This window comes from Pleurodeles waltl, chromosome 5 (genome assembly GCF_031143425.1).
Source record: "Pleurodeles waltl isolate 20211129_DDA chromosome 5, aPleWal1.hap1.20221129, whole genome shotgun sequence".
NCBI classification, from domain to species: Eukaryota; Metazoa; Chordata; class Amphibia; order Caudata; family Salamandridae; genus Pleurodeles; species Pleurodeles waltl.
The window spans coordinates 573092204-573114508 of NC_090444.1; the positions used below are offsets into that span (position 1 = coordinate 573092204).

The window sequence follows — 22305 nt, forward strand, 5'->3', positions numbered from 1 at the left end:
GACTTTGGTTTTTTCTCCCCACAAACACACCCAATCTGCAATGGCAGTGTGCATGTGTTAGTTGAGGGGTCCCTCAGGGTGGCACAACACATGCTGCAGCCCTTAGGGACCTTCCCTGGTCACAGGGCCCTTGGTACCACTGGTACCTTTTACAAGGGACTTATCTGTGTGTCACGGGTGTGCCAATTGTGGAAACTAGTAAATTTTTAGTGAAAGATCACTGGAGCTGGGGCCTGGTTAGCAGGATCCCAGCACACTTCTCAATCAAGTCAGCATCAGAATCAGGCAAAAATTGGAGGGGTAACTGCAACAAGCAGCCATTTTCATACAAGCCCTTTATGAATCATGACTAGATGAGCAGTAACAATTATAAAAAAGACTGCACTGTTGAGCGGCTGTGCCAGAAAAAATAATTTAGGTCACTTTTAAATAATGTACTGTGTTTATGTTACCCTTGAATTATCAGTCCTGATGTGCATTAAATACACTGTGTCTGTGTTTGTGGCTAGGAAGCTTCCGTATTTAAACCATACCGCGTAAATGGAAAGCTGCCAAACATGTTGCAGACATTTGGAGTTATTTTTATTTCCACAATAATTTCAATAAACTTTTTTAAAAAGACAAAGTGAAGGTTTCTGTGCTTTTCTGAGAGTTTCTGAGAGTTAATGCCGCTCAGTGATATTTAACTCTCTTTCAGACGTCTGGAGTTTTGAATTAAGGTCTGTATCTGAGGATCTCTTTTATGGTATATATAAACATCTTGAAGGTTTGAATCATTTTTTTCTGCTGCGTTTATTGGTACATTGATGATAGAAAGTCTTGCGATTTGTTTTTTTGTCTGTAAAGTACAAATATTCACAGCTTGTTACTCACACAAATGTTTGTATTTGACCCTTATTTTTTTGTTAAGGTAGCTCAGTGGGTTACTGTTCCTATTGCTATTATCATTGTGTGGCTGCCAGAATAGTAAGAATTGAGCTCACGCCCCATGGCATTCAAGATAGGCATTTACTCCCCACCACTTTAAAATGTCACCAGCCGCCACTGAGTATTTCATGCTTTCATAGAGCACTCAAGCAGTCAGGATGTTGTTTCCATTTCAAGTTTGTACTTTGCATTCTGGGACTTGCAGGCACAATTTCATAATGGTGTCAACAGGACTACAAATCTCATAATGCAAGAATACAATATTCTTTCCTTTTTTCCACTGCAGACTAAGGCCCTGATTTACAACTTGGCGGATGGGTTACTCCGTCACTACGATGACGGATGTCCCGTCCACCAAAATCTAAATCCCATTGGATATGATGGGATTTCGATTTCATCAAATGGGATATCCGTCACTGTTGTGACGGAGTAATCCATCCGCCTAGTTATAATTAAGGCCGTAAATTCTTTATAAAATTATTTTTGAAAGGTGATAATTTCGAACAATGTTTCCTTTTTTATTTTTTTCAGAGAGTTTAAAGAAATGTCCAAGGACGTGGAAAAGGAGCTGAGTAAGGTGTTTGGAAACAAGGTTAAGGCAGAAGTTGAAGAGGGGCCAAAAGTTTCCATGTCTCCTGAAACCATAGTGAACATTGTATTAGGCGTCGTGCTCACATGTGTCTCCTCACTCTTCATTGCATTTGCTGCAGTCACAGCAAACGGGTACGCTTTGTTTACTTTAATATTCATTTCACACTGTGAGTATTAGAGTTCAAAGGGGTAACACAAAATAATGCTCACCCACCCATCGCTCTGCAGTTCAGAATGTGGTCAGGGGCCTCTGAAATGCTTGAGGCTGAAAGGATACCCCCTAACGGGTGAGGCCCTCGTGCTCCGGGGACCTCCGTTTCTCTCACTAGAGTTTAGATGCAAATATACATAGCTGCCAAGGTTTCAGATTGATATGTGTGGCATTTTCATAAGTTCAGTGTAATTATGAGTAACATTTCAACAACTATGAGTGACACTTTCTCACGAGCATAATCAAGTAATGAAGGGGAGGGAAACATATAAATATCAGATATTACATGCATTGGAACAATGATAAACTCTAAGAAGTTAATTGCTGTGGTGACAGGCACAAACCCTCTGCTCTGGTGGTGACAGTTAGAAGGTGGGCCGCCAGCTGCTCAGGACAGGGCGGCTGTGGTCCGGATGACTTATGGGTTATGACACAGACAACATGTTTTTCATTATAACTCGTTGTGGTTGGCTGCAGACTGAAGGGGTGCTGTGGCAACTGATCCGGGCTGCCGGCAGCCCGGGCAGGTTGGCTATGGTCGGGTCCCTCCCCAATGCGCTCATGTCGCTCATGTGACCGCCACTGCTGTGGTGCCCTGTGACTGACTAGCGAGGCGCTGAGCTGCAGCCTGGTAATGCTGCAGTGCACTGTGGCAACTACTCAGCGGACGGGTGGGCTGCAGGTCGGGATCCAATTCTGCTGCAGTGATGATGGGTCACAGGACAAGTAGGGGCTCCCCATAAATTACTTGCCAAAACTTAATGCAGTGCCAAACCTTTATGAAATTCCGCCTGCTGGCACAACACGATGGGCAGCAGAAGGAGACGGCATCAGACTGGTGACTCACTCACCCCATCCATTAAACAGGCGCGGCCCATCCTTTAGGGCGGAGGAGCCACGCTCCCCCCACCTTTTCCCCTCAAGAAGAGTGTCTGTCAGGCTGAACAAAGGTCAGCCTCACAGACACTCTTCATTTTTCAGCTCAGACAGCCGTGAGTGAGACATGCGCGATTTGCCTGATCTGAACTTTGCTGGGCTGAGGAGGTCACAGCTCTTATGGGTGTGACCCCCTCAGTTCAGCAAAGGTGCCGCGAGGCCCTCCCCTGGGTGATGAGGAAAGCGTCACCCATTGACTGCGACCTGGGCGCTTCAGGTTTAAGCCCTGGAACGCCCAGGGCGGGTGTCAATCAGTGACACTTCGTCACAGAGTGGGGTGGGGTCAGCAGTCTCACTGACCCCATCCCACTCTGTGACGGGGCTGGGACTGCTGCCTTCCATTATTGGCTCACCTAAGGTCAGCCCATGAGGGAAGGCAGCAGTCCCAACTCTCCTGGGACCTCGGAGGCTGAAGGTAAGTGTGTGTGATGTTTTAAAATGAATGTTTGGTGCGTGCGTGCATGTTTGAATGTTATGAGTATTGTTAATGGATGTGCATGCGTGCATGCATTTGTGTGTGTGAAAGAATGAGTGTGTGTGTGCTTCCCGCCTGCCGCCTCCCTCCTAAAGCTGCCAGCCGCCACTGCCATTAAACTATGTGTCTCTGAATTTCACTCACTCTAGTTACTACTAGCCACAGCCGTTGGGCACTGAGTGTGTGACTTGCTAAGCCCATGCATGTATGTCGGGCCGGAGGTGTGCTATTACACGATATATTGTAGCAAGTACTACTCGCTTGCAGATTAATCTAGCCCCGCCTCTTAGCTTGCTAGGAGCAGTGTACACCGCGCTCTGCCACTGCAGGCAACATTCATGCTTCATTAAAGTGTTCCAGGGCTGCCTTTACACAGTTTAGGCACTATAATAAATGTGTGATCTTGCATTTCCGTGCAAAGATGTAGACCACCACACTGAAATGTGTTAGTATAACGCCTGATGTGTGGTACTTGACAATGCAGAGTATAAAAGTTCCATTCCTGAAAATCACTTCTCAAAATGTTTTATTTTGTTTCATGTCTGTATTTTAGGAAACGCATAATGAAACTGATGCCCAAAATGTCTGGCAAGAGTGGCTCACATGATGATGGTGATTCAACTACCGGAAGCTCAGGGGGGCCAAAGGATGATGGTGGGTAAGTATGAACATGTCAGTCCAAACTGGAGACAGATGTTGGGGTGGCTGTTAGCTGCTTTTAAAGCACTCATAAAAGCATGAGTAGGTCAAGGACACAACGTTATGGTGTTTAGTACTGAACAATGCTAACACATTCATATTAATGAGTAAGATAGTCTATGCTATTCCAAAAGTGCTAGCGCACACTGTGCACCATTGTGGCCCACGATATCAGCACTCTATACAAGGCCACCAGTGGAAGAGACAGGATCACCAGACACGATCTCGCAAAGCGTAGAAACACTGCGAGGTAGTAGTTTTTTTTAGCTTGTGTGTGAATTTTCAGAATTCTATGCCATATTTAATATTGTACAACCACCTGATTTATGCCAAGCTGTTGGAGTCCACCTGACGTCTACCCCGTAGTGTAGAAAACTAGACATAAAAAATAATAAATAAATAAATGTGACTACATGGCCGTTGTAAGTTAAATAACAACACAGTACACTGGGGGACATATTTATGGCATTTGTGGAGCAGGGTAGTGCAGCAAGTCACCTTGCGGCACTGCCTTGCATCACAGGGAAAGGGTAGGAATGTGGCGTTTTTGTCCAATATGGTGCATTCCTGTCCTTTTCCCTTGCTCTGGTGCCTTTTTGGCAGTCTAGCGCTAACGAAGGCACCGTTGCACCATGGTGAAAGGTTGCCTGTGCTGAAGAAAGGATTGCTTTTGTGCAGGAAGGGGAACCTTCCTGCTCCAAAAAAATCATAAGAGGCTTTTTCCTCTTTCTATGTGTGCTGCAGAATGCTTCACACATAGAAAGAAAAAAAAATAAAGGAAAAATAAAGATATTTCTCATCGTTACTCCTCTCCTGTGGAGGTGTATCTTTTTGGTACAGTCCCAGGTTTATCAGGTTTGGTGCATCTAGAAATGCATCAAAAACCATGGGAGTTGCATGGGAACACCCATGCAATGCCCATGGAATGCCTTTGTTATGAGAGTAATGCAATGCAGTGATTTGTGCAGCATTGCATTACTCCAGATTTTTGAAGCCATTCAAAGCCACGCACAGTGGTTTTGTGTGGCTTCAAAAATCTGACTTGAGGTTTGCATCGCTCTTGCACCACATTGCATGGTGCAAGAGCGACACAAACTGGGTTATAAATATGGCCCTGATTGTATAATGATTACCTGTTTTTCTCAAGTGTTTAAGCAATTTTGAGCTCAATGACAAGCCTAAGATGAAATTTATACTGACCTATTAGTGCAAAATATTTTACAACACCTTAGACCAGCACACCTGATTCAGGTAGGAGATTCATTATTGTTTAAGTCAAAAATGGCTTGATTTTAGTTTACCTCTGCCAGAAACTGCCCACACTTCAATGCAAGTCAATGAAGACAATAAAATCACCTGATATTTTTTTTTTAATTGCCTTTTTTTTCCTGTTCCAAATGGTACACGTATGAAATTTACACCACCTAAATAACTAAAACTGTCAGAGTGCTGCTAGAGGTAGTCAGAGCTCATGTTCAATCACTAAATATTTAGTCTCTAGACTCCTGAACTTGCCTGAGGAGAGGGAAATTAGTCAATCTTCATGGGACTCACATAACCCAAGGAAGGATGTAAGTTCATCTTTGATTGTGATATGGAGCTTCCGTGATGACAATCACCAAAGATGCTTTGAGGGCCGTGCCTCCAGTGCTGATGATGTGCTTCAAGTATTTCACGCCGGGCTGATTGAACTTGAACTAATCCTTCTTGTGTGTGGCTCCCTTACTCTGAATCCTCTTTAGTAGCTCATGTTGCCTGGCCAAATATTCCTCCTCAGTAGCAGAATACATCAAGATGTTGTTTAGGAATGCATGGACTCCTTCCATTCCTTAGATAGATTAACTTGTTCATTATGTTTTAAAAAGTGCTGTGGCAGAGAAAGTGGGCCACAGTGCATCTGACCTCCTTCAACCTGCCTCTGAACCTAATAGGCTGTAGATGCCATGAGGAGGGAAAAATCCCCACCACCTTCACAGACACAGACCAAGATAAACCAGTACACAACTGCGGTCTCAAGCAACACAGAAATCACCTCTAATTCACTGCTGCCACTGCAGAATCTTGCGCCATCTGACCTCTCTACTATTCTCCATGCAATCAAGGACTCGAGAGAAGGACTGACAACTAAGGTAGACAAGTTTTCACTCCTGCCAAGACTTTAGGAATGTCACCTGCCAAGTGTGAGAAGGTAGCCTCTTTCTAGCATTGTTACCCCCCACTTTTGGCCTGTTTGTGAGTATATGTCAATGTGTTTTTACTTTCTCACTGGGATCCTGCTAGCCAGGGCCCCAGTGCTCATAGTGAAAACCCTATTTTGTCAGTGTGTTTTGCCTGTCTCACTGGGATCCTGCTAGCCAGGACCCCAGTGCTCGTAGTTTGTGGCCTGAATGTGTGTACCTTTGTAGTGATTAACTGTGTCACTGACTCTCTGCTAATCAGAACCTCAGTGCTTATGCTCTCTCCACCTTTAAAATTGTCATTATAGGCTAGTGACCATTTTTACCAATTCTAATTGGCACACCGGAACACCTTATAATTCCCTAGTATATGATACCTAGGTACCCACGGTGTTGGGTTTCCAGGAGATCCTAATGGGCTGCAGCATTTCTTTTGCCACAAATAAGGAGCTCAGACAAATCTTACACAGGACTGCCACTGCAGCCTGAGTGAAATAACGCACACATTATTTCACAGCCATTTTTCACTGCACTTAAGTAACTTATAAGTCACCTATATGTCTAACCTTCACTTGCTGGAGGTTAAGTGCAAAGTTTCTAAGTGTGAGGGTACCCTTGCACTGGCAAAGGTGCCCACACAGAGTTCAGGGCAATTTCCCTGGACTTTGTGAGTGCGGGGACACCATTACACGCATGCACTACATAAAGGTCAATACCTATATGTACATTCACAATGGTAACTCTGAATATGGCCATGTAACATGTCTAAGATCATGGAATTGTCCCCCCATGCCAAATCTGGTATTGGGGTGCCAATCCCATGCATCCACGGGGCTCCACTATGGACCCCGGGTACTGCCAAACCAGCTCTCTGGGGTTTTCTCTGCAGCTACTGCTGCTGCCATCCCACAGACAGGGTTCTGCCCTCCTGGGGTCTGGGCAGCCCAGTCCCAGGAAGGCAGAACAAAGGATTTCCTCTGAGAGAGGGTGTTACACCCTCCCCCTTTGTAAATAAGTGTTAAAGGCTGGGGAGGGGTTGCCTCCCCCAGCCTCTGGAAATGCTTTGAAGGGCACAGATGGTGCCCTCCTTGCATAAGCCAGTCTACACCGGTTTAGTGACCACTCCCCTGTCCATCACCACCCCAGGGGTGGTGCCCAGCGCTCCTCCAGTGTGTCCCAGACCTCTGCCATCTTGACTCCAGAGGTGTGAGGGCACTCTGGAGGCCTCTGAGTGGCCGGTGCCAGCAGGTGACATCAGAGACGCCTCCTGATAGGTGCTTACCTCACAAGTTGGCCAATCCTCCTCTGAGGGCTATTTAGGGTCTCTCTGTGGGCTATTCCTCAGATAACAACTTGCAAGAATTCACCAGAGTTCCTCTGCGTCTCTCTCTGCGACTTCTGCCAAGGATCGACTGCTGACTGCTCCAGGACGCCTGCAAAACTGCAACAAAGTAGCAAGAAGACTACCAGCGACATTGTAGCGCCTAATCCTGCCGGCTTTCTTGACTGTTTCCTGGTGGTGCATGCTTTGGGGGCTGCCTGCTTTCATCCTGCACTGGAAGCCAGGAAGAAATTTCCTGTGGGTTGACGGATTCTTCCCCCTGCTCCAGCAGGCACCAAACTTCAGCGTCACCGGTACTCTGGGACCCCTCTCATCCTGTCAAGCGTGGGCCCTGGAACACAGGTGGTAGACCCAAGTGACTCAGACTATCCAGTGGTCCAACTGTCCAAATTTGGAGGAGGTAAGTCCTTGCCTCTCCTCTTCAGACAGTAATCCTGTGTACCGCATGAACTGCAGCTACAAGTGCGTCTGTGCACATTTCCAAGGAATCCTTTGTGCACAGCCCAGTCCAGGTCCCCAGCACTCTGTCCTCCTATGATCAGCTCCCTGAGTTGATCTCCGGCTCAGTGGGACACTCTTTTGCAGTGTTGAGACGACCACCATGGTCAGACTTCTTGAACCCATGTTCAAGTATTTATGTGGGTGCTACCTTCTTGTGCATGTACTCTCTACATTGCTGAGGGCCCCTTCTGTCTCCTCTCCCAAGTTGCGACATCTTGGTCCTTCCTGGGCTTGGGCAGCGCCCTTTATCTTCAACCTCGTCTCTTGAAGCTAGCAAGGCTTGTTTGCAGTCTTTTGCCAAAGAAAAAACTTTGCATCCTCCAGAATTCCTTGGTACATCTCCTGCATGAAGGAGAAGTTCTGAGCACCTTTTGTTGTTGCAGAATCTTCAGCTTCTTCCATCTGGAGGCAGCCATTTTGCACCTTCATCGGGGTTTAGTGGGCTCCTGCCCCCCCTGGACACTTTCACGACTCTTGGACTTGATCTCCTTCCTTTACAGGTCCTCAGGTCGAGGAATCCATCTTCAGTGCTTTTCAGTCTGTTGTGTCTTTGCAAAATCCTCTATCACAGGTTTAATGTGTTTCTGGGGAAATAGTAGTACTTTACTCCTACTTTCCAGGGTCTTGGGGTGGGGTATCTTGGACACCCTTAGTATTTTCTTACACTCCCAGTAACCCTCTACACACTACACTAGCCTAGGAGTCCATTCGTGGTTCGCATTCCACTTTGTTAGTATATGGTTTGTGTTGCCCCTAGGCCTATTGCATCCTATTGTATTCTAAAAGTGTTTACACTACTTTCTGACTGTTTTACTTACCTGATTTTGGTTTGTGTGTATATTTTTTTTATTTTACTTACCTCCTAAGGGAGTATATCCTCTGAGGTATTTTTGGCACATTGTCACTAAAATAAAGTACCTTTATTTTTAGTAACTCTGAGTATTGTCTTTCTTATGATATAGTACCTATATCATATAAGTGGTATAGTAGGAGCTTTGCATGTCTTCTAATTCAGCCTAAGCTGCTCTGCTATAGCTATCTCTATCAGCCTAAGCTGCTAGAACACTTCTAAGCTACTAACAAGGGATAACTGAACCTGGCACAAGGTGTAAGTACCATCAGGTACCCACTATAAGCCAGGCCAGCCTCCTACATTGGTGGTGCAGCGGTGAGATAAGTACTTGTAACTGCTTTACCACTTTGTCATTGGTGCTTTTCATAAAAAAAACATATTCCAAATACTTAGAAATATACACAGTTAACCTAAACAGTCTAACTCTCTTTCTAAAAAGTTTTGAAAAGTTTGAAAACGTTTTTCTCTGTTCTCTAAACGTTTCTAAACTTTTTTCTCTCTATCCCAAACTCTTTCTTGCAACTATGTCAGTAGTAGAGGCCACTCCCAAAGTTGTACAGACAACAGACAACTTATGACAATTTAAACTTTAAAAGTTTGAGGGGTCTCTGCATAGAAAGAAGTTTAGGGATTGGTAAGAACCCTACCAAAGATCTTCTCCTTAGCCTTCTACTTGCAAGTGATCAGAACCAGTCTGGTAAAACCCAGGATCAGGAGGTAGAGGAGGAGGGTACCCAGGTAGAATCAGGGGAGGGCCCTGAGGACTCTGGGGACGGTCCTTCCAAAGACCTTTCAGCTAACAGGCCATCTAGTGAAGCTGGTAGTGGGAGGGGGTCACACATTAGTAGGGCACCTTTCACTCCAAAATGCCAGGTAACTAGAGTTCAGGTAGTTAGAGATAGGTGCACTTCTGCCCATTCCCACATCACCTCTGTGTCAGAGAATTCCCAAGTCTCCCACCCTGAGGATAACACCCTAGACAGGGAACTCAGACAGCTGAGGTTGAAAGAGGCCAGACTGAAGCTGAGACAGCAGTAGTTGGCCTTAGACAGGGAGTCTCTAGATGTAGAGAGTGAGAGACAGAAGTTGGGGTTAGTTCCCCATGGTGGCAGCAGCAGTGTTCTTGATAGTCATCCTGTTAGAGAAACAGATTCAAGAAACCTGCATAAGATTGTCCCCCCTCACAAGGAGGGAGATGACATAAACAAGTGGTTTTCTGCACTTGAGAGGGCCTGTATGGTACAGTTCGTCCCTCAAAGGCAGTGGGCTGCTATCTTGTGGCTATCTTTCACTGGCAAAGGTAAGGACAGACTCCTTACTGTCAGGGAGAGTGATGCCAACAAACGTTTTGAAAGATGCACTCTTAGATGGATTTGGCTTAACCACTTAACAATACAGGATACAGTTCAGAGATACCAGAAAAGAGTCCTCTCAAGACTGGACAGACTTTGTAGACTGTTCAGTGAAGGCCTTGGAGGGATGGTTACATGGCAGTAAGGCGACTGACTATTAAAGCCTATTATATCTTATTGTGAGAGAGCATATTTTGAATAATTGTGTGTCTGATTTGTTACATCAGTACGTGGTAGACTCAGATCTGACCTCTCCCCAAGAATTGGGAAAGAAGGCAGACAAATGGATCAGAACAAGAGTGAGCAGAAAAGCACATACAGGTAGTGACAAGGATGGCAAGACGAAAGATGGTGAAAAATCTCAGGATAAGCATGGGGATAAAGGTAAAAACAAAGATCCTTCTTCACATCTTAAACACTTTTCAGGGGGTGGGGATAAATCATCTTCTTCCTCTCCTTCACAATCTACACACACTAAAAAGCCTTGGTGCTATGTGTGTAAAAATAAAGGCCATTGGCCAGGGGATAAGGCCTGCCCATGGAAAGCCCCTGAGCCTACCACCACTAGTACAGCAAGCTCTAGTGCCCCTAGCAGTAGTGGTAATAGTGGTGGGACTGCTGGCAACAATCAAAATAAGGGTTAGTTGGGTTTATTTTTGGGTCCATAATAGAAATTGGGTAAGTCAGTCCCAAGACAGTTTCTGTCACACCTGGTGGCCTTGGCCTTGCCACACTGGCTGCTTGTCCCCCTACAATGGATAAGTACAGGCAGTCAATTTTAATAAATGGTGTTGAGGCCCAGGCCTACAGGGACACAGGTGCCAGTATTACTTTGGTGACTGAAAACTTGGTGTCTCCTGCACAACACCTCCTTGGACAACAGTACAAGATTATTGATGTCCATAACTCCACTCAGTTCCTCCCCTTAGCTATAGTTCAGTTTAGTTGGGATGGAGTTACTGGCCCAAAGCAGGTGGTGGTATCACCTAGCTTACCTGTAGATTGACTCTTAGATAATGACCTAGAGGCCTCAGGTTGTGCTGAAGTGGCGTTTAGGACCCATGCTTCCATGCTGGGTATCCCAGAGGAATTGCTTCCTCTCATTTCAGCTGAAATGAAAAAGCAAAGGAGAGAAAAAGGCTTGAAATCTCAGGATCCTTCTCCAACAACAGGTAAAAAGGGCATCAAGGTATCCCCTACCTACCCGGCCACTAAGGATACCAGTACTGTGGTGGGAGAAACCTCTCCTGGGGTGGAACCTGTACCAAGGGAACCATCAGCTACCACAGCTGTACTCCCAGATGGTAAAAGTACCTCTCTGTGAGACAACTAATCCTAATGTGAAAAACTGCACCATTTTAGTTAACATGGAGCATCCCTCCATTCCTCCCAAAGAAACTTTAGTGCAGCAGCCCTGCACTACCTCAGAATACTTAGGACAGCAGCCCTGCCCTAGTGTGGAGCTTATATGACAGCAGGCCTGCCCTGCTCCAACCCAAAAAGAAACATCAACCCTGTTCTCTCTTACAGCCATATGGAGAAACTTTTTGCCCAGCTATGGCTTTATTGAGACTGTATCCCTGTCTGGCATTCTCATCACTTGATATAGGCCCAGTGGATCAATTCAACTGCTCTAAACTGAAACTTACTAATAGGAACTCTGAGAATATAACCTCACATTGTTGGTTAGCTTAACACCTCCAAACAGGGTGGTTCACATCCCCACAGGGAAGTAACCATACAGTGGATGATAAATGGAGTAACTAATTAATTGCAGAGCTACTCTCCACTTATCACCACTTAGACAATAAAGACTCAACTGGCCAAGGTTAGCCTTATTATCCTTCGTTTGGGGGGGAGTTATGTGAGAAGGTAGCCTCTTTCTAGCATTGTTACCCCTACTTTTGGCCTGTTTGTGAGTATATGTCAGTGTGTTTTGCCTATCTTACTGGGACCCTCCTAGACAGGGACCCAGTGCTCATAGTTTGTGGCCTGAAAGTGTGTGGTGTACCTGTGTAGTGACTAACTGTGTTACTGAGGCTCTGCTAATCAGAACCTCAGTGCTTATGCTCTCTCTGCCTTTAAAATTGTCACTATAGGCTAGTGACCATTGTTACCAATTCTAATTGGCACACTGGAACACCCTTATAATTCCCTATTACATGGTACCTAGGTACCCAGGGTATTGGGGTTTCAGGAGATCCCTATGGGCTGCAGCATTTCTTTTTCTACCCATAGGGAGCTCAGACAAATCTTACACAAGACTGCCAATGCAGCCTGAGTGAAAAAACGCACACGTTATTTCACAGCCATTTTTCACTGCACTTAAATAACTTTTAAGTCACCTATATGTCTAACCTTCACTTGCTGAAGGTTAGGTGCAAAGTTACTAAGTGTGAGGGCACCCTTGCACTAGCAAAGGTGCCCCCACATAGTTGAGGGCAATTTTCCCAGACTTAATTAATCCGGGGACACCATTACAGGCGTGCACTAGATCAATACCTATATGTAACTTCACAATGGTAACTCTGAATATGACCATGTAACATGTCTAAGATCATGGAATTGTCCCCCCATGCCAAATCTAGTATTGGGGTGCCAATCCCATGCATCCCCGGGGCTCCACTATGGACCCCGGGTACTGCCAAACCAGCTCTCTGGGGTTTTCTCTTTAGCTACTGCTGCTGCCACCCCACAGACAGGGTTCTGCCCTCCTGGGGTCTGGGCAGCCCAGTCCCAGGAAGGCAGAACAAAGTATTTCCTCTGCGAGAGAGTGTTACATCCTCTCCCTTTGGAAATAAGTGTTAAAGGCTGGGGAGTGGTAGCCTCTCCCAGACTCTGGAAATACTTTGAAGGGTACAGATGGTGCCCTCCTTGCATAAGCCATTCTACACCGGTTTAGGGAACCCCCAGTCCCTGCCCTGGCACGAAACTGGACAAAGGAAAGGGGAGTGACCACTCCCCTGTCCATCACCACCCCAGGGGTGGTGCCCAGAGCTCCTCCAGTGTGTCCTAGACCTCTGCCATCTTGAATCCAGAGGTGTGAGGGCACTCTGGAACCCTCTGAGTGGCCAGTGCCAGCAGGTGACGTCAGAGACCTTTCCTGATAGCTGCTTACCTCACTAGGTGGCCAATCCTCCTTTGAGGGTTATTAAGTGTCTCTCCTGTGGGCTATTCCTCAGGTAACGACTGGCAAGAATTCACCAGAGTTCCTCTGCATCTCTCTCTCCGACTTCTGCCAAGGATCGACCGCTGACTGCTCCAGGACGCCTGCAAAACTGCAACAAAGTAGCAAGAAGACTACCAGCTACCTACTATATACCACTGGTGTCATATGCACAATATCATAAGAAAACACAATACACAGATATACTAACAATAAAGGTACTTTATTTTTATGACAATATGCCAAAAGTATCTCAGTGAGTACCCTTAGTATGAGGATGTCAAATATACACAAGATATATGTACACAATACCAAACATATGCAGTAATAGCAAAAGGAAGTAATGCAAGCAATGTAAAGTTACAGTAGATTGCAATAGGAGCACATAGGTATAGGGGCAACACAAACCATAGACTCCAAAAGTGGAATGCGAACTACGAATGGACCCCAAACCTATGTGAGCTTGTAGAGGGTCGCTGGGACTGTAAGAAAATAGTGAGGGTTAGAAAAATAGCCCACCCCAAGACCCTGAAAAGTAGGTGTAAAGTGCACCTATATTCCCCAGAGAGCACAGAAGTCGTGATAGGGGAATTCTGCAAGGAAGACCAAAACCAGCAATGCAACCAAAGTGGATTTCCGGACGAGAGTACCTGTGGAACAAGGGGACCAAGTCCAAGAGTTGCGACAATGTCGAGAGAGGGCAGATGCCCAGGAAATGGCAGCTGAGGGTGCAAATAAGCTGCCACTGGATGGTAGAAGCTGTGGATTCTGCAAGAACGAAGAGGACTAGGAACTTCCCCTTTGGAGGATGGATGTCCCACGTCGTGAAGAAGCTTGCAGAGGTGTTCCTACGCAGAAAGACCGCAAACAAGCCTTGCTAGCTGCAAGGGTCGCGGTTAGGGTTTTTGGATGCTGCTGTGACCCAGGAGGGACCAGGATGTCGCCACTTGGATGAGGAGACAGAGGGGGCACCCAGCAAGTCAGGGAGCCTCACAGAAGCAGGCAGCACCCGCAGAGGTACTGGAACAGGCACTTGTAAGAGGAGTGAACCGGAGCTCACCCGAAGACACAAAAGGGAGTCCCACGACGCCGGGAGGACAACTCAGGAGGTTGTGCACTGCAGGTTAGAGTGTCAGGGACCCAGGCTTGGCTGTGCATGAAGGAAATCCTGGAAGAGTGCACAGGAGCAGGAGCAGCTGCAAATCACGCGGTACCCAGCAATGCAGTCTAGAGTGGGGAGGCAAGGACTTACCTCCACCAAACTTGGACTGAAGAGTCACTGGACTGTGGGAGTCACTTGGACAGAGTTGCTGAGTTCCAGGGACCACGCTTGTTGTGCTGAGAGGGGACCCAGAGGACCGGTGATGCAGTCTTTTGTTGCCTGTGGTTGCAGGGGGAGGATTCCGTCGTCCCACGGGAGATTTCTTCAGAGCTCCTGGTGCAAGAAGTAGGCAGGCTACCCCCAGAGCATGCACAACCAGGAAACAGGCGAGAAAGCGGCAGGATCAGCGATACAAGGTTGCAGTAGTCGTCTTTGCTACTTTGTTGCGGTTTTGCAGGCGTCCTGAGCAGTCAGCGGTCGATCCTTTGGCAGAAGGTGAAGAGAGAGATGCAGAGGAACTCTGATGAGCTCTTGCATTCGTTATCTAAAGAATTCCCTAAAGCAGAGACCCTAAATAGCCAGAAAAGGAGGTTTGGCTACCTAGGAAGGAGGATAGGCTAGCAACACAGGTAAGAGCCTATCAGAAGGAGTCTCTGACGTCACCTGCTGGCACTGGCCACTCAGAGCAGTCCAGTGTGCCAGCAGCACCTCTGTTTCCAAGATGGCAGAGGTCTGGAGCACAGTGGAGGAGCTCTGGGCACCTCCCCTGGGAGGTGCAGGTCACAGGAGTGGTCACTCCCCTTTCCTTTGTCCAGTTTCGCGCCAGAGCAGGGCTAGGGGATCCCTGAACCGGTGTAGACTGGCTTATGCAGAGATGGGCACCATCTGTGCCCATCAAAGCATTTCCAGAGGCTGGGGGAGGCTACTCTTCCCCAGCCCTGACACCTTTTTCCAAAGGGAGAGGGTGTAACACCCTGTCTCTGAGGAAGTCCTTTGTTCTGCCTTCCTGGGCCAAGCCTGGCTGGACCCCAGGAGGGCAGAAACCTGTCTGAGGGGTTGGCAGCAGCAGCAGCTGCAGTGAAACCCCGGGAAAGGTAGTTTGGCAGTACCCGGGTCTGTGCTAGAGACTCGGGGGATCATGGAATTGTCTCCCCAATGCCAGAATGGCATTGGGGTGACAATTCCATGATCTTAGACATGTTACATGGCCATGTTCGGAGTTACCATTGTGACGCTATACATAGGTAGTGACCTATGTATAGTGCACGTGTGTAATGGTGTCCCCGCACTCACAAAGTCCGGGGAATTTGCCCTGAGCGATGTGGGGGCACCTTGGCTAGTGCCAGGGTGCCCACACACTAAGTAACTTAGCACCCAACCTTTACCAGGTAAAGGTTAGACATATAGGTGACTTATAAGTTACTTAAGTGCAGTGGTAAATGGCTGTGAAATAACGTGGACGTTATTTCACTCAGGCTGCAGTGGCAGGCCTGTTTAAGAATTGTCAGAGCTCCCTATGGGTGGCAAAAGAAATGCTGCAGCCCATAGGGATCTCCTGGAACCCCAATACCCTGGGTACCTCAGTACCATATACTAGGGAATTATAAGGGTGTTCCAGTATGCCAATGTGAATTGGTGAAATTGGTCACTAGCCTGTTAGTGACAATTTGGAAAGCAGAGAGAGCATAACCACTGAGGTTCTGATTAGCAGAGCCTCAGTGAGACAGTTAGTCATCACACAGGGAACACATACAGGGCACACTTATGAGCACTGGGGTCCTGGCTGGCAGGGTCTCAGTGACACATACACTAAAACAACATATATACAGTGAAATATGGGGGTAGCATGCCAGGCAAGATGGTACTTTCCTACACAAACTGTCACCATGTTTGTGGTGGAGCAGGCCCATAAGTCATAGGTCCAGAGGCCCCCTCCAGGGGGCCTGGTGCAGCCACTGATCACCTGGATACTGAACTATAGTGATAGGGATGCTGTCATTAAAGAGTCTTGAGAGCAACCCGAGCTCTGATTTCAAAATGCAGGTATCATGATATTCCCCAACTGCATATGGACAGTTTAGCAGCGTAGGTGATGCTTTGATGAGGTTAAGCAAAAACTCCAAGGTCTCAATCTTCTAATACATTCTTATTTTTCCAGCGAAACGGAAAATAATCTTTAACTCTAAAAAAAAACATTTTATTGAGACACCTGAGCAGGCCTGAGAATGGGCGATAGAGAGGGGAGATCTCCGCCGGACTGATGAAACTGGAGACATTGAAGCAAGACCACATCAGAGTTTTCTTCATGCAGATCAAAAGCCAGCAAGGAGGAAACAGTCAAGATCCTGCAAGAACACGTGGTTGCTGAAGGCAACAGGTGGGCCGAACGACAAAAATACACACCGGACCTCTTTGGTTCCCAGGTGAAGAACCCAGCTGGTCCGTCATGATGATTTACCCGAACAATGTTGCTTTATGGTGGTGGTGAATCATACCCCATGGGGTAGCTGTGCTAATCTAAAATACATTAGGAAATCTGTTTCAATACTTGGCTTGTTATCCTGCAATGAAGGAAGTCCCCATCTTATACCTAAGTTTAGTGCATTGTTTGTGGTTTGTTATGATAATTTCTAGGACAACAGATACTTCGGGATAGATGTATAGGGTGAGGGAGTTCCGTGAAAGAGGATTATGTTGATTGACACTACTTTTACTGCAGTGTTCACAAGTCACAGACACCACGATAATACTTAGGCCCATATTTATACTTTTTTTCCCGCTGCATTTGTGTCATTTTTTGATGCAAAGGCAGCACAAATTTACAAAATACAATGATATTTTGTAAGTTTGCGCCACTTTTGCGTAAAAAAATGACGATTTGGTGTGTAGAGAAACATGTTGATCCTCTTTCTGCTCCACTTCCTGAAGTCTTGCTCTTTATTCTTTTCCTTGCCCAGCAGGGCTCTGCTCCGGGCACTCTTGAAGGCTCATCAGCGCTCTGCTCTGGGCACTCTTAAGGGCTATCTGTCTGCTCTTTCTGCCTTCTTGTGGCTGCCTCACTCATCCTCCTTGTTCAAATCCCCTACTGTACATAGCTTTTTAAAGGTCTTGTTCATCTTTTCTCTCCTTCACCATTTATCATACCTCAGTGGGATCTTAATCTTGTCTAAACATTCTTAATGTGTGCTCCTCTTGAGCCTCTCCACAATTGTGGACTCAGGCTTATGACATTGAAAACAGCCTTCCTTGTGGCAATTACATCTGCCCGCAGAGTGAGTAAACTATAGGCCTTATCATTAAGCCTCCTTACCTCTCTGTCTACTCTGACAAATTGGTACTTCGCACAACAGCTTCTTTCCTGCCGAAAGTTGTCACCCCATTTCATGTAGGCAAATCAATCACACTAAAGAAGAGAAATTTCTTCACCATCTGGACCCAAAATGAGCATTGTCATTCTACCTTGACCATACATGAGAGTTCCAGGTGGACGACCAACTCTTTGTGAGGTTTCTTTGTGAGAAAAAATGATGAGTGGTACAGAAGTGGACCAACTCTAGATGGGTCATGCCCTGCATAACAATCTGCTATCCATTGGTCAAGAAGCAGCCTCCTGATGGCTTGCAGGTTTAATCCGCCAGAGCTGAACCTGAGACCACTGCGTTAGCATGCGGAGTTCCGGTCCTGGACATCTACAAGGCAGCAACGCGGGTATCTCTATATGTTTGCCAAGCACTACTGCCTGGACAGTCAGGGTTTTAGGATGGGCACTTTGCCCATTCAGTACTGCCAGATTTACTTGATTGAAATTGGTCCGCAAACCCACCTCCGGGGAGGTATTGCTTGGGTATCTATTCGAAGGTACGTAATATGTGACTAGAAGTCTCTATCAGGATGAACAAGTTACTTACCTTCGGTAACGCCCTATCTGGTAGAAACTATGTATAGCCACAAAGTCCTTACCGACCCACCCATCCTCCTTGCTTTGTGAACTGATTTCTAGGGACAGGACTGACCCCTTTCAGGGCCCTAGTTTTTCACACCAGCGGTCAGTGTACTTCATGACTCCACGCATCTGGTGTAGAAAGTTGCAAAAAGAAACATAGGTACCATGACTTCACTTCCAGAATGGAAGACGCCGATGACACATACAGAGCAGATCGACACCACCTACCAGTGCGCAGTGGTACTGTTCACTAAAAAACTTCTGGGTCCCGTTCTTATACCTGGGAAAATTCTAGGGTAAGGATCTGTGGCTAGAAATAGTCTCTACCAGATAAGGTGTTACCGAAGGTCAGTAACTTGTTTAAAACTGACATTTGTGAATTTAGCCCTCTTGAAACCAAACTACTGATGAGGAAGATAGCCACAAGCTCCATTTCACAGGTGTATCGATCCCTGCTCATTAATGCCCTAGACCGTTTCACCAGACTGAAACTGAGGTGGGAGGCATAGGTTGGCAAACTGAATGCTGCAGACTGGAGGGAGGCGAGTATGAACCGCCACCAACAACTTGCTGTTTCCACGCACCTCTGGCTGAACCAACTTAACTATCTTCACTTAACCTATATACTCCCACCCCCTCCCATGGCTCCGGTGAGCTCGCACAGTTCCCCAGGCTGCCTGCTTCTGCTGTCCTGCACCAGAAACAGATGTTTTTATATGATCTTGTCCTGGCTTGTGATGGCCCGATACTGGCAAAGAATCACACAAGAGCTACCGCCAGTGCTAGGCCGGCCACTAGACGTTTTCTCTTGAATCTCCCTGTTGGGCTTGCCAGAGGACCATGGTGGCCCAAGAACGGACAACATATTCATTGGGGTAGCCACGCTAGTGGCAAAGTGAGAGATTGCTCAGAAATGGAAATCTACACGCTCTCCCTCAGTCACCGAATGGCTGACAGGGTGGATTGGGGAGTTGTACAATAACAACCCATCTATGTTGCGAGATGCTTCCCACAAAAGCACAAGAAGATCTGGGGTAAATGGTTGGAATATCATTGGCTGGATCTGGATGACTGAATATTCGATGTCCATGAACTATGATAGTTTCTGTAACACGGTGGAACTGAATGTATTTTATTGCCGCTTGCAAATCAATAAAATGAATTTATCCACACACAAAAAGAGTTGTATGGTGTTGGAAACCCTTAAGGCAATCTCACCCACTTTTTTGTAGCCCCCCACGCCACTCTCCAAAATGTTCTCTGTCACACTGAACACATATGGCATCTTGCACAAGTTTATCACGAAACAGACTCTGTTGCTGAGACCAACTCAAAATGTTCACGCCATGGACAACATCAAAAAGCGTGGCAGTAGCTTACCTTCCTTCAAAGGATAATTTCACTTTGAATGTGCCCTCCAGTTTGATCTTGTGCACCTTCATAAGACACCAGGCAATATGGGGCAGATTTACTAAGACTTCACGCAGTGCAGTGCAGCAAGGCAAGTTGCTGCATTGCATGAATGGGAGAGAGCTGAAGAACTCCATATTTACAAAAATATAGTGCTCTTCAGCTGTCTCCCAGCTCTGACACATTTGTGGTTGCCTATCTCCAGCACAGGCCCTTGCGCCATGCTGCAAAGGTGCCTGCATTACTGGCAGGATTGTTTTGTGCAGGAAGACACCCTACTGCAAAAAATAAAATCCGGCGATATTTTTCTCTATGTGTGAGGCAGAATGCAAGTTGGTGAATTGCGTTATATTTCTTTACAAAGCTATACACGATCATGCAATTCAAGCCTTGCGTGGCTTTATAAAACCCAAATAAGCCTTTGCATTTCCCTGCGAAGGACGATGCAAAGGCTTAGTAAATATGGTCCTAAGTGACTACATCATAGCTCATCCTTGACAGGCACATTCTTGCATTTGTCCATGGAAATGATAATAATCCTTGACTCTGCCCACAAGAACTTCTACATCAACTTTATTTACTTGCAATATGAACCTGGTTTGACTTTTATCATTGCCCTTTCCCAGAATAATCTCCAACAAAACAGGGCCTTCTCTGTGTTTCTCCAGACTAACTGTATCTTCATCATCTGTAAAGACTTTTATGGGATGATTCATAGACTTTTCATTCCTTAGAAATGTGGTCTCTTTTGCCTCATTTTCCAGGGTCCTTGCCCAGTGTGGGACCTGTGTCTGTAAAATGCCAAGTGGAACTTACTGCGTATCAATACCACCCATTTTTGCCACGTTTTTCATGCTTGGGTCTGATAGACACTACCTTTCTTCTAGCTTTGATCAACTAATTCTTATCCGCACTAAATTTACCTCGGTGGCCTGCATGTTGAGTTTCTTCAGCATTTGTATTCCCCTTGCTGAACATTCCACGCTATTGACGGTGCTAATAACTTTTCCAGGCTAGTGACAAAGTAATCTCTTCAGGGCCTTGCCACATGTATATCTCATGATAATTTGTCAGAGATAATTTTATCAGTTTCCGAATGCACACGTCAATGCCAATATATGCAAAGTTGCTGCATATGCTTCTACAGTCTCTCCTGGTGCATGATATCTGTAATAAAAATTATGCCTCTGCATAATGATACTGAGTCTTGTCAAAATGTTCCTCTATTTGCTTTTTTGCCTCAATGTACACATTCCATTACACTTCACCTTCTGTTTTTTCCACTGGATCAATGTTGTCATACAGCCATCTGCCCTTGTATCCCAGGCAGTTGTGTAGCAGTGCCTTCTTTCTTTCAGGACGGTATCTTTTTCTATCTGTAGCAACCAAGTGCATCCAAAAGTTTTAATCCACTCGCCCCATCGTTCCTTTATTACTATAAGGAAGGTGCTTAGTAATGACACAGCATTCAAGACATCAATCACCCAAGTTGCAGGACTGGCAGGGTGCAGTTCAAAATGCTAATGGACTGTACGTCGGTTTATTAAATCTGTACGATTAAGTCCTTAAAATGTGGCAGGAAAAGACAGCTAGGTTAAAAGAAATTCGATTAATCCGCTCACAACAGGGAAATGTCAGTTGACCGAGCCTGGTAAAGAGCTCTGCGTACAGCTTGGTCTGTAGTATAGTGCTAAAATGTTTTTGTGTCAAGTAGATTAGGAGATAAGCTTCAAGGCCAAAGCAGATGGCAGCAGATTGCTGTCTCCAAGGACGACACAACAGTATTTACTGGAAAAGTTGCTGAGGATGGAGCTGATGGTCCTAAAGGAGGCCTGTAGGAGGCTGGCCTGCTTTGTAGTGGGTACCTGAGGTACTTACACCTTATACCAGGACCAGTTACCCCTTATTAGTGAAATGTAGCTAGTGTACTAGCAGCTTAGGCTGTCTAGAGGTAGCTGTAGCAGAGCAGCTTAGGCTGAGCTAGGAGACACTCAAAGCTCCTGCACTACCACTATAGTTACACACTACTTATACACAATAGAAGACAATACTTAGTGTTACCAAAAATAAAGCTACTTTATTTTAGTGACACAAGGCCAAAAATATCTTAGAGGCAATACTCCTTCTGGAGGTAAGAATTATACACAATATATACACTAGTAACCAAAATCAGGTAAGTAAACAGTAAGAAAATAGTGCAAACAGTGAAAAACACAATAGATTGCAATAGGCCTAGGGGCAACACAAACCATATACTAAAATAGTGGAATGCGACTAACGAATTCCCCCCTAAACAAGTGTAATGTGTAGAGGAGCGCTGGGAGTGTAAGAAAACACCAAAGGTAAGTAAAATATCCCACCCCAGAGCCCAGGAAAACAGGAGTAAAGTATAGCAAGTTTACTCAGAACACACTACAAGATGGGATAAAGGATTTTGCAAGGACCAAGCAAGACTGCCAGAAACCAACAATGGATTCCTGGACCTGAAGACCTGTGAAGAGAGGAGACCAAGTCCAGAAGTCGCAGAAGAGTCCAGGAAGAACAGGAGTCCCTGCCAACCTGGAAGAAGGTGCAAAAGTGGATTCTCCGGTCAGAAGAAAAGTACAGAACTGCACCAAAG

The 22305-nt window shown here is 46.0% G+C and overlaps 1 protein-coding gene across 4 annotated transcripts in view; it reads left to right on the plus strand.

The window, feature by feature from the left end:
* LOC138295834 (uncharacterized) overlaps positions 1–22305 on the plus strand; it is a 1330477-nt gene that overhangs the window by 327563 nt on the left and 980609 nt on the right. For all 4 annotated transcript variants that reach the window (XM_069234393.1, XM_069234396.1, XM_069234394.1 and 1 more), the window contains exons 10-11: positions 1459–1650; positions 3694–3798. In XM_069234393.1, coding sequence (XP_069090494.1) covers positions 1459–1650; positions 3694–3798 — 297 coding nt within the window. The remainder of the gene's footprint in view (positions 1–1458; positions 1651–3693; positions 3799–22305) is intronic.